The following is a 13,682-nucleotide window of genomic DNA, read 5'->3' on the forward strand; positions in this document are numbered from 1 at the left end:
GGGGTCTCAGACAATGATGTTATCATTACAGCATGAATTGAGTCAGCTTACTCTGTGGCTGTCACTCTGTTTTCTTTTCCCACAAATTTGAGTTCCTCAATATGTTACAAGACTCTTCCATACTGCAATAAATCTGGCATAAAATACTTAGCTAAGTGAATGCACTCCACAAGAATACTAGTATAAAGGCTAAAAAGTTGAGCTTATTTTATCTCTCTTTTTAATTACCACTAGATAAAAGAAAAAAAATGACATTGTATCCTGTAAGTGCTGTACAGTTAATAGACATAAAAATTAAGAGGAATAGACAATACTTCATTTTAATTTTCTATCTATTCTCTGATGAGAGGTTGACCATGAACTGTAGGATTTCAGCCTACTGAAAATCCCAACTGAAACCTGTGGTACAACACTGCTCAAAAAGATCTGACATACAGCTTTGGTTTTAAAATGAATGCAATGGGCAGATATTGTACATCGCAATGATGAGTGTTAGCATAAGAATCACAGAAAATTCTGCAAACTTGCACAATTCAGTCTGGAAGAGAAAGGAATCAGTCAGAATTAAATGGTACCAAAGTTCTTTCTGTGAACTGGTGCAGTACAGGTGAACTAGTAATGAGTGAAGAAATAAAGTACCATACTAATTTATATAATTGAGATTTAAGTTTGGAGAAGCCATCAGTCAAGCTGAATTATTTTCTGCATAATAAAGCTGAAATAATACCATTCAAACACAAGAATGATCCAACAGGATAAGACTGCTTTCAAGTATCCTCTAATTAATAATATTAAATCATTCTATTCATCTTGCTCAAATAATAATGATATTGGTATTATTTGAGAATGTGAAAAAGAAGTGCTGCAATTCAGTATATACCTCCCTTCTGGTATCTATAATTTTAGCAAATTATAGCTCAAGATGAATTTATTTGATGAGATGCATTCATATTACATACTTTACAATTTCCTTTCATATTTGCTGAATAAGTACCTAAGTACTTCCCTTGCAGGGCCAAATACCACAAATCAAGACTATTATTTTAGCCAAAAGTTCAGTGAAACTTCAATACCTTTTAGAATTTATATTCTAGTAATAAAAGTAACAATGTACAAAATTTAAACTATATTACAAAAAATCATACACATTAATTGATTTCAAATACTACCAAACACATTAGCAAGTTATTAAAGTTTAGCCTCACCTCAAAGACTTTACTGAAGACTAAAGTCTGGTCTTAAAATGATCCTGGAAATATATTTGAACATAACTTTAATACTTTAGGTTCCTGAAAATCATTTTACTAACCTGTTCTGTACATCTATTCCAGAAAAGAAAGTCTGTAAAATGTGTTACCAGTTTTGGAACTGTTTTGGTGAATTTTGCTACAGGCTGGAACTGTAGCCTCCTGATAGAAACACTAAAGCAACACCACCTGCTTTATCTCCACCCCTCTGGGCACAAGGCTATAAATACCAGTCCTTCCCCTCCAGGAAAAGATCCATCATTAGCCTTGAACAGGTTCTGACAATCTCCCTACCCCTTCTCTTTTTTGTAATCTGGGAGTTTTAAAAGTCAATACACCCACACAGACAATACAATCTATGCCAATCCTGTTTAAATTCATGTTTCCTGAGAAAAAGGAAAAAAGCATTTGAAAAGAAAGACAACATTAATCAGGAAGACAGAGGAAAAGAGAACAAAACAATAAGTGCTATGCATTATACAAATTCACAGATTGATGGCAAGTACCTGAAGTAGAGATTTCAGTCTGAAAAAGCTCATGCACTCATGATTTTTACCATTCTATCAATGATTCCAATTTTACAGTATTTATGTTTTATTGTTAATAAATAAATGTTCTTGTTAAATTTGATTTCATCTAGAGTTTTTCAGTACTATAACTGAATCCAAGTGAATCTACATCATAGGATCATGGATAGCTTGTGTTGGAAGGGACCTTTCAAGGTCATGTAGCTCAAACCCCCTGCAATGCACAGGGACATGAACTGTATCAAGTTGCTCAGAACCCTGTTCAACTTGACCTTGACTCTTTCCAGGGATGGGGCATCTACCAAGCTCTGTCAGTATTCCACCTCAACCCAAAAAACGTCCTTCTGAGATCTAGTCTGAATCCACTCTCTTTTTGCTTAAAACCATTACCTCTTGTCCTATCGCAAAAGGCACTAACTTTTCAGTTTAAATGGATTATCTTCAAAAAATTACACAGTTCCAGACAGGATATCTTGTGTTTATCAAAAGTGTGAAGAACATGCAAATCTTAGACATGGTGGCCTGCAGTTATTAATATGAATTCTCTGAGCTCTGAACACTCACGAAACCACTCTACAGACAGGATGCAGAAGTTGCATGAGAGTTTTTCTATATACATGGCCCCTAGGTGAGACATCAAAATGTCCAGGATACTGCACTCATTGTGGAAGCCTAACAAGAAGAGACATTTTGGAGAAAAAAGTTCTTAGCTTCTCTCTAGCATGCCTGAAATGTGAGCTTTTAGATCTGGAAGATGCTTTAATGAGCACAGGTAAATTCTGTGAAGGAGGTGGTCTTGGAGATCTTTCAGATTATCTCTGCTTCTGTCCATAATCCTACCAATCCCCCACTGACCATTCACTTTGTGTGCATGCTTCCCCTTTGCAACAACCAATGTTTATCTATTGTTTCATCTAAATGCAGCCTTCATCCTCTGGCAGTAGGATATTGCTGCAGTCTGTGTTCACGTAGGATTTCGCTTGAAACACGACCAAAACTTTGTTAAATTGCAGGATGACTAAGTTAATGACACAAGACACATCAACATGATTCTGTGATCAAACTCTCTCTGTTCCAAGCTCAGACAGAGCACACCTCTTCTTGTGCCAAGTCTGTGCCTGCATGGGAAGAACAGAGTCCTTTCAGATGGTTAACGAGATGACACACCAAAGCAGAGAGCTAATAACTAACAGCTGTGCAAGGCTGAGGGAGAGCTGCTTAAATTCATGTCTGTAGCTTCATCTGCGAGTACTTCAGCTTCAGGGAAGAGACTAACAGGAGAATGAACATTTCCACTGGAGTTGGTTTAATCCATCAAGTCAAATGGCAAGTTCCTAGCACTAGTGTCACAAAACACAGCAGCAGAAAGAGCAGGTTGGCCATAGGGAATTGAAGTGTATGAGGCACACACCCTCGTTTGCCTCTAAACAGCAGAAGTTTTGACACAGTCACTTCTAGAAATTAGCCCTTGCTAGGTTTCAAATGCAGTAAACAGCTTGCAGCTTAGTCACTGTAGGTACTGAGGGCTCAGTCTGTACTCAAATATTCAGCGCCAATTTGATGTCTCACCAGGCTTGCTGTGATGGAATGTAGGATGGAAAGCTGTCATGTGACACTGAAAACATAGCCCTTATGTTTCTCAGAGCATAGTCCTTTGTCCTTATTCCTCTCTATGTAGGAAAGGCCTATTGATATTCTGCTTCTACACACTGTCAGTACAACTGTGTTGCTTTTAGTGCAACACGAATGCCTGCTGCTGCTGCTGTTCTTAGTAAACATCATCTGTAAAATAAAAATTCTTGGGCCACCACCTAAGTGCTAATGAAAAATGATGCATCAGACTGCTGGTGTCACTGCAGGTGTTCAATAAGGTGTCATCATCCCCTACTAGAAGCAGTATTGACACTATAATGCTCTTCAGAAAAAAACAAATATAGAATATCAGCTCTTACAATTCTAAAGCCTGCACAAAGGTGAGAATTATCACAACATTTTCTAATGACCTGCACTCTGACATAGAATTATAATGTGTGGAAAAGTTAACTATATGAGTGTCTGAGTTCAAACTTGCCAGTAAATTCAGGAAGAAGATGTATCCAACATATATGCCAGAAAAAAAGGAAATCAAAAAGTAATAAACATTCAGTAATGTCAACATTTGGAAGAGTGCAGTAACAAAACAGCTTTTACAATTTCCCTCATCACAAAATATTCTGAAATCAATGCGTTGTACAAGTGAAATATAACATAAAAAGCCCTATTAATGAAGGATTTGCTTCTGAGGAAAAAAGAAAACAAAAACATCTTCAGCTTCTCATCTGAGCATTCATTTAAAACCAGTTTGGACAGTTAGCTCAGACACTGTCAAACATCAACCATACTGCAATTATTCATAAAACCAGCAAATGTGCTGCACCTGCAAATTCAGCCAAATTGTTTGGCTCGTGGAAATTTAAAAAAAATAAAAGGTGGTGCATTAGCTTGAATGGAGCAAATTGACTAGAAAATCTACTACAAGATTTGTTTCAAATAAGGTATGATGAAAGTATCACATTTAGTCTATTTTTTTGATCTAAAATAATAGAAAGGCTAAGCAAGTGGAGATTGAAAAAAGAAACAAAAATTGTAGGTTTGCCTTGATGAAAGTCAATCCATTATCTAATTGGAAATTCTAGTATCTTCCATCACGCTTTCTTAGCAGAAAATTAATTCTCAGAATTCATTAGCGTCACTACATTAAACATAGGTTGCAGCCATTTGCTGCAATCTCACAGCCAGGCTCCTAAGCACCATTTCCATTCTGCCACAATTACAAGCAAAGATGAAGCATTTATTAGCAGAGGATAAGAGCAGCCTCCCATCCACACGGGCCCATCTGAGGCAGCCTCTAAAAATTCACTGGCTGCTTGCACTCGGGTGATAACATTGTTGGAATTGCTGGGTCTCGACAGTGTAAACAGCCATTTCACAAGGAGCGAATCAGATGGCTCAGTCAGAAGGAGAGATATTTATCAGCATTCATGAGCTAATATTTACTAATGAATAAGTGGAAAGAAACAGATTTCATAAGAACTGCAGTGGTGGTCTAAGTCTTCTGTGTGTTCAAAAATAGAAAAATAATTACTAACATCACTCACTATTGCAGCGAAATCTAAGTAGAGCAGCAGCAGTTCTTTCTTTCAGAAATTCTCTTTCATTTGATCTATTATGATCTATTTGACCCCAAGTACTTTCTTTAAAGAAAAAGAAATCAAGTAGCTGCAACTCTCACATCTTAGTTACACTATGATTTATCACCAGCATTTTGGTTTTTTTCAATTAGTACATTTTGTAAATGCTACATTTTCTTGTGATTTCTTATCTGCTAGAAGTATATTGCTGGAAGTAATTTTGTCTCATAACCCCAATGTCCAACCAGACTTCAAACACCTATTTAATACCTACATGCATGGAAGACACATAGGTTAATATTTGGAAGAAATAATGACTGTGTATATTAGACTACATTAGAGCTGGGGAATTCACACAACAGCCTCTGGGTAACAGTGATATAAAGTCCCTGTGCTGTTCAACTGTTATCTGTTAGGTAAAGCCCTCACTGCCACTCCTCTGGTCCCTATCTCCCTGCCACTCTCTGTCTCATCAGGGTGCTTTCCCCATCACCTGTTCCTCTCACAGCTCTAGACCAATCTCTCCTGCCCTCGACATATTATTTCACTCCTTGCACAAGTACCTGCTGTCTGGCGGTGAGGAATCTTTCCAGGACTCTGCTATTAGGATAAAAGAACTTTCCAGGGTCTTGAACCAGACTCCAGGTCATCCTAAAATGCTAAGATACTCTCATCCCAGTCCCAGAAAATACAGTTACCAGACTGCCCTCAAAGATAGAGAGGTTCTAGAATGGTTCAGCTGAGGTTCCAGAGTGGAAATTTCCCAGAGGAAGAAAGGAAAGAGTAAGGTCATATCCTCTTGAAAGGAGGGAGCATTCTCTCTCTTAAGCAGGGAGAATGAGGTGTCTAGGTTCTGAGACTTTTTTTTTTGATTCTGCATACTTACCTGATTACTTACATTACAAGGTTTCTTCATGATGCAAGATTAATGAAATCAAGACCATGACCTCAAATGGGTGGACTCCCCCTGCTTAGAGAAATGGGAGGACAGACACTGACAAGCAGGATCATCTAGGCCAGAAACTTTCCAGTCAAGGAAGGAAAAATAATCTCTGAGATTATTTTAGCTGCTTAAAATGCTCAGTATCTGAGTGTTCCTTCTACCTCTGTACCACATGTAGCTGTGGCAGGCACTGGTCAGTTACATGCAGCCAAGAGGTGGAGAAGACATTTCATAAACTACATCTGTAATGAGATGCAGGAATGCGCCTGCTTCTCTGACACTTCCCTGCTTTCCACTTGCAGGCCTGCCCAACCCCCACTGCTGCAGGTCACTAATTCACAAAAGTGAACTAAAAAACTGTGACAGCTTTGCCAACAGCATTTCTGTTTTCAGTCCTAATTCAGCAGGACTCACAGGGTAGAAATAACCTTATCTTCAGGACTATATATAGCTGTCCCTTTGCAGAAAGTAAATGCTGGGCACTAGGGATATGTGTGTAGGTTAAATAGGTCTCCTGTCTTGCACAGCATCCCATGATAAATAATGAGGATTTTACTGTTCATTCTGATACAATTAGATATCAGGATGAAAGACGGAATTAATGACATAGAACTCAATCATCACATGCATGGTGTAAATTCTGATGGTCAGAACACATCTGTAACATTATTGATCTGCCTTTTGGTAGCAAATGCTGTAAATTACTAATCCTCCCTAGGAATGAGACAAATACTCAAACACTGAAATGTCACCATCACCTATTTTCTTAATAAATCTTCTTTCAGTTTAATGTTCAATATCAAGTACCATACAGTATAATTTAGAGCACACATCTGAAACATAACAAAGATTCTATTGCTCTGAAATTGTAAAATTAGGTGTAGTAAATACCTTTACCTCTTCTAAATCTTCAAAACTTACAGTAGGTTTCCCAGCCTTGTTTGGGCTGAGTAAGCATTACAATTTTTTGGGCTCATATATATGGTTTAGAGAACAAACAACAGAAACTCTAGGGAGTTGCACCTCTTGCAGATCTTTAACATGGATCTGACAATTGTTCATGTTGAAATCTTACCAGTGACAACAGAAATACAATCAGAACAACTCTAGGGAGAATCTCAAAACCACAATACACTTATTTCTTGAATGATGACATTTATGAATAGCCTTTCACCAGAAATGAGTCTGCTCTGTTTCTTTGCTCTCTCTTTCAAGGCCCAGAAAAACAAAAACCCTTTAGAACCTTGGACAACTGAAGCTTTTTATTAGAAATAGTATGTTTTGCATGTGTACCACATATTCTCCCTGAGGTACCCATCCCACTTTGACACTATAGCATGTAGCTGATTTGAGGCAGGATTTTTACTGTAACTACTCATTAGAAACTTGAAGATAACTGTAGTAATAGTATATGTCCATTCCTCTGTATAAATCCATATGTTTCATGCAATGTTCAAAAGTGGCAGAGATCTTTTGTCAGGTACTTTAATTCAGTATTTCAAGTTCATCTGCAGACAGATTCTGAGAGTCTACATCAATGAATGAAATGCAAAAATGTACAGATTTGGTGATAACCTTACACATCCCAGTCTGTATCTTTTTGACATTTGCAAACCTCTGCCTTCCCAGACACTGTGAAATTAATAAGTTATGTCAAATGCACATCATGTTCTCAGTGAAAGAAATGTAAAATATTCTTTATGTAACATGAACAGACTGTCACTAAACAATTGCTTAAATTGTGAAAAAAACTTTATCTGCATTCAGAGAAGTTAAATATAAATGGACCACTTAAAACCTATATAATCTAGATGATCTATTAAGTTAATAACTCAGTGTAGACTCATCAACATGAAATTCAGCTGGCTAAGCTGTGTTTAAATTAAGTACAAAAAAGTGAGTTTATCAGGACAAAAAATTATCTTTGTACTGTATTTGCAATTTGTCATTGCTAGAAGTTACATTCTGATGATAAACATGACCATAAATCCTTAAGTTCACATTTTGACTTTATTACTTCCTGAATTTCTTAATTCTTTAATCCCCTCCAGCTCAAGAATGACTAATTAATTCAAAGAACCATAATAGCTCATCATTGGTTAAATAAATTTAAAAGGAAAATGTCTGTCTCTGGAGATACCACTACTAATTTTAATTAAAATTACCATTTTGTGATGTAATGTAAATAAATTTATTGCATTCTTCTGCTACAAGAACATATTAACTCTCTTATTTATCCCTTAAGATCAGTCAAGCCAAGAAAATTATTTGCCACTGCAGTGGTAGTTTACATGGTCTTACACATATGGTATAAGTCCTATTGATATATAGATAAAGGTAATTAATTATAGCTCACATGATGACTGGAGAGCCAAATTTTCATACATAATCACAGCAGTTTAGATGAGTACACATACACAGAACTTACTGACCTCGTATCAATAAAGTATATATGTGCTGCCTTTATCTTAGTAGGTACCAAATACAAAATTAGGCTGTTGCCAGAAGGGAGAGCTGAAATTGTGTCTTCTCTGTATTTTTTAAAAACAAAATATCTAACTCAGATTCCCTGTCTTCATTGTAAAAATTCTTATGGGAACAACACATTACAGTCTTCATCTCAAGTCGAGGTCAACGGAGCTGGGAATGGAAACAGATTCACCAAGCTAAAAACCATCTTCACACTCCCAGTACAGATTTTGTAAACATTGCATCTGACTAAAATGCTGCTGCAAAATCTTCATCTCTTGGGCTAATAGTATCATAATTTACAATATAGACTTTATTCCTGAAAAATATATGATCATGATTTTAGCACCCTAAAGATTTACCAACAATGAAACTTCCAGCTCAAGAATGTTGTAAATCGCTGGAATATGTTAGAGACCACTTATAAAAAAAAGCCTCTCGAGACAATGGCATTTCAAGGGATGGCAAAATAGGGTGGAAAAAAGCTACAGTGACCAGGTTTGGCAATCTTAGCATGAAGAAAATTATTGCATAAACCAAACTGAAATCAAAAGCTTAGCCAAAGCTACGTGCTCAGTTTTGGTCAATACACAGGTCTGGCCTGCAACGTGAACAGATAAGCTTGTTATGCAAATGATGTTAGCATCAAGAAGGAGGTAGATAATGAAATTATTCAAAAGCTAACCACTCATCACAAGGGTGACAGAAACATCAGGCAAGGTCCTAACATATGGACAAAAGGCACTATGGAATTTATACAATCACTGCTTTTAATTTATCATAACTAGGCTGTCACAAGGCAGGCATCAACAAATGCATAACTAATGCATATAAATGAGCCAATTATCAGTAATGGCTAAAAGGTTTGCAGTTGTATGATCCAATGTTTCATTATCTAAATTTTTCTAGAAAGTCCACTAATGTAAATCTAAGCCTCCATAAAAACATCCTGTAACCTCTGTATCGTAACAACTTTACTAACACATGCCCAAGAATAGAACAGTGTCAGAGAGAATTCAATTTCAGTAGAGGCAGCTATAGCACAGGGTATTTATTACAATTGTTGCATTTCTCCATGTTAAGAGAACCATGTATGAGCATATTTCCTTACTTCACCATGCACATCACCGTAAAAATGAAAAGCAAGGCTTGAGAACCTGCAAAAGTTGATGATGAGGAAGTAATTATGCAAAAGTAAATAATAATCCATATGATTAATAAGATACAATTTCAATATATAAAAAACCTCAACAGAAAAGATTAAAAAGCAAGTTTAGCCATAAAGTATTAACATCTGACTTGTTTTATGACCAGTGCATGTTGAACTAAATGACTGAACAAATGCTAAGAAATGTTTCACAGAGTTTTTTGTATTGTTCCAAGGCTCAGCAGGGACTTCTAAAAGGGAAGACACCAAGAAAGGAAAAATTACATAACAATGCTGAAGGTTAATGCACAATGTTCCTGACACAGGAATGCAATCTTATTTACCAGGTGCAGTGACTTTCTAAAGCACAAGTGGAATATAATCCATTAGTACTGCCCCCCCCAGAATATAGACTACAGCCTTTAAATACAATGCAACCAATGGTTTTTTATACAGAATGAAATTTATCCACCACTTGGTGACCCTTGTACTTAAACACAGAATCTGCTATAGATGCCAATGTACCCTGCTGTGTAAACAAGGACATGCATTATGGAGAATCAGAACTTGGATCAACCTGCTCTAGAGGAATGTACTTCTGCTACCTACACTGAAGAGATTCTGAGTTACACTGCAGCAATAACAATAACATCCTTCCTCTGTAGGTCAAACATTACACTGTATCTCACCTTCCTGTCTGCTTAAAGATCAGCATAGTAAAGAACAGCATTTTTCACAGACTACTAATAGAATTTGCATTACTGTTTTTATTTTCAACTTCTTCTAAAATGGAAGTACATTACTACACAACTACTTGAAAAAAGTATCAGGTAGGGATATTGTACTCTGCAAGTAATTGGATACACCAAGGAACAGAACAGATTCAAAATGCAGATGTGCATATTTACAAACCTATCTTGAAAAGTCAGTACTGACAAGTGATGATATAGTAGTATTCACCACATTACACAATATGGGCTGTAATTGGTTCCAATGAAATATTGAAGAATATTAAAAATCACTCATAAAAGTGGCAGTAAGATTTTTGAATACAATGCTAGCAACTACTAAACCATGATTTCCTAGTGTCACTGTAAAAAGAAAAAATGAAAGCAAAAGCATATTTGCATATTTTAGTTTGAGGACAGCTGCATTCATCATGCTCTCCATACTATTGATGCTCAACTAAATACATATAGTGACTATATATATATATATAACCTACTGAACCTTACTGAAGTGGAAAAAAGGCATTTCTTTTCCTTCTTATCTTTCAAATTCTTATTTTAAATTGACCAGTAGTTATTTTCACTAATCCTTTTTTTTCCTCAACACAAAATTTCAATGGGAAACTATCAAGGAAATCAGGTATATTTTATAAATCTGTTCCAGGTCCATCAAAATCAAGAGACACTCAAATGAAGAAAATTACATAAGAAGATCAAACTGTGCTGTAAAGCTTTTGAAAAGTGAAGCACGGTCTAGAATTATGAAAAGAAAACTGTAGTCAAAAACCTACAAAAGCACTAACTCCATAAGAAAATTCTGTTTTCAGATTGGCACACATAGGTCTAGCTGAAAAAGCTGTTTTAAAAGGAAAAAAAACTCACTGTGAAATGAAATGGTTGAATCCTCTGCACCATTTTTCAGGATGTAGCAAAGTAGGTGGAGGGTTTCTGTAAAACAAAGATTTTAATTTAAAAATGTTAATGTTATCTCACAGATCAAACATGCTCCTGGTTCCAGCAGGGAGAAAATGATACTTGAGAAAGTAACAGTTAAATTGTCTCTGTGATGCCTTGAGATGCATGTTGGTTTTTTCTTGCTGTTGCTTATTCACTGGCAGCTCTCTTTTCTTGTCCTTCTCCTTTTATGTCAACAGCTTTGAAGCTGGTAGTCAGTACACCTCCCAGTGTACTTCCCAACCTGTCCCTTTCAATTCAGCCTGACTGAAAATGCAGTATTAACCTAGCCATCAAACTACTTTAACCCTTTGCCCAAGATCACTTATTCTGATCAAAACTTTTAAAGTATGGATAAGAACGACCTGTAGGATTTTCAGTCTGGCTTTCAACCTGTATTCAGTCTGAATGACACTGTAAACTTTAGAACTGTTAAAAATAGATGTTAATTTTAAACTGACATCCAGCAGACAGTAGTTTTATATTAAATAGTAAGACAGCCTTTGTAAAAATAATTTTTCAACTCCAATACATTCCATGGTAGTTGACACAAAATTCCTTTCCTTCCTGATTTTTACCTTACAATTTAATTACATAAACATACAAAGCAAGACCTACAGGTTATATTAAGTGAACCAAATTTTAAGAGGCTCAAATTTAGGAGGACCAACTTACAGCAGGAATCGTTCATAAAATCATATATTATATTCTACCATGTTATCCTCCAGAGGTGTTTCCTCTGCACCTTAAAATTTGCTAAGTACTGAAGCCTAATTGAACATTTTAAGATTAAACTTGCAGAGCCTAATTGAACATTTTAAGATTAAACTTGCAGAGGTCTCTGATGAAACCTTAATGATCTATCTTTTGCTGCATTTGAGGGTCACATATTACTGAACTGGCAGGGAAAAACAATCACAGTAAGACTTCTTCCACAACAGAAACACACAATAATACTGTGGATTATATAACAAATCACATCATTTATACTGTGGCCACATTCCACAGAATAGCATTGCTTGGAAACATCTCACAAAACAAAAAGGAAAACAGCATAAGCAACATAAATTAGTGCTGATTTGCTCAATAGTCAGGAGTTTTTCATGCATATTCATTGAAAAATGAGCTACATTGAACAATTACTCTAAAAAATGCAAGCAAATTGGTTAAAAAAATTGCTACATGGCTTTGTAATAGATAGACCATTTTTTTCATCTGCATTTTTTCAAAACAAATTCAGCCAAAAAATTGCACTGCAGCATGACAAGTTTGCTGAAATTACTATCTTATTACCTTTCTCTTTTGCTTCAGAAGACTAAAGGAATTTTCTTCATGAAGTGAAGAAATCCAGAAAGTCTGAGATGTGTATTACTTAGCAAATGTGTTATTAAAGAAAAAAGTATATCATTGGTTATTTTCAATGACAATAACACTTCATGGTTGCCTCCCCTTCACCAGGCTCATATGTTTATGCACATCACAGAATGTGACTTTTTTACAAGCATAAAAAAAAAAAAGACTATTTCTAGGTATACTTCTAGAAAAAAAAAATCCTATATCAAAGAAAGGTAAACTTTAAAAACATCTTTTTTTCTATAATAAAAATGGTTATAAGCCCAGACATCCCACATATGTGACCACTGCAAAGAGTTTTAAGAAACAGCCAGCTGGGGTTACTGTATGTTTCAGTCTTTACATTAAAGGAGTGGTACTCTATCAGACATCTGGATTCTGATGAACAACCAGCTTCTATTATGCTGTGAAGTGCAGTGTATTTCCTTTTAGAATTATACTAGCACTGTCTACTGAATATTTACAGTGAAGTTTTGAATTTCATTGCAAAGCAATTTGCTTTTTCAAAAGCTCAATTACTATTAATGAAGTATACAGTTTTGCCTTTTCTATTCACAATGTTCCAAAAGGTTTTCCAGATGGTAACAATAGTGCTGACAAAAAAGCAGATGGGTTTGGAGGCTTTGTTAACAATCTCCCAAGGAACTTTCTGAAAAAGGATGCAGAGATACTTTACATTAGTTGCAGATGTTATGATGGAAACAAGTGGGATTTCATCATGGAAGAACAGGTCAGCAGAGGACATGTCATTTAGGAAATACAGTTTGTCATTTGCAGGTTAATGATTAATGGAGAAAGCCATTTTTTAACCATACAGAACATCTTTTATCTAACAAATTACTGAACTACTAAGCTCTCACTGATAGCTACTCTCTTTGGCCGACCCAAATCAACACAACCAAGGAGGGAGTAACTACAGATGTTATCTTGATACTTTTGTATTTGTGGATAGAAGATACTATGTTATTCTTAGTGCTTTTGTAGCAAAACCATTCAACTCTGTACCTAAACAACTAAAAATTCATGTTTCAGGTACTCCATGTGCAAAATTAAGCTGATAAACAAAGCCAGAACCTTAATTCATTAGCATCTGTAATTACACTGGTTTCCCTTGGTGAAAAGCATTACTTTAACTACAAAGTAA

The 13,682-nt window shown here is 35.8% G+C and overlaps 1 protein-coding gene across 1 annotated transcript in view; it reads right to left on the reverse strand.

Annotated features, from left to right (window-relative positions):
- MYO3B (myosin IIIB) overlaps positions 1-13,682 on the reverse strand; it is a 186,983-nt gene that overhangs the window by 113,378 nt on the left and 59,923 nt on the right. Inside the window, exon 9 of the mRNA XM_071434937.1 lies at positions 11,114-11,179. Within this exon, the coding sequence (XP_071291038.1) occupies positions 11,114-11,179 (66 nt within the window). The remainder of the gene's footprint in view (positions 1-11,113; positions 11,180-13,682) is intronic.

This window comes from Agelaius tricolor, unplaced genomic scaffold (genome assembly GCF_023055355.1).
Source record: "Agelaius tricolor isolate 1412-34295 unplaced genomic scaffold, bAgeTri1.0.p SCAF_10, whole genome shotgun sequence".
Classification (NCBI taxonomy): Eukaryota; Metazoa; Chordata; class Aves; order Passeriformes; family Icteridae; genus Agelaius; species Agelaius tricolor.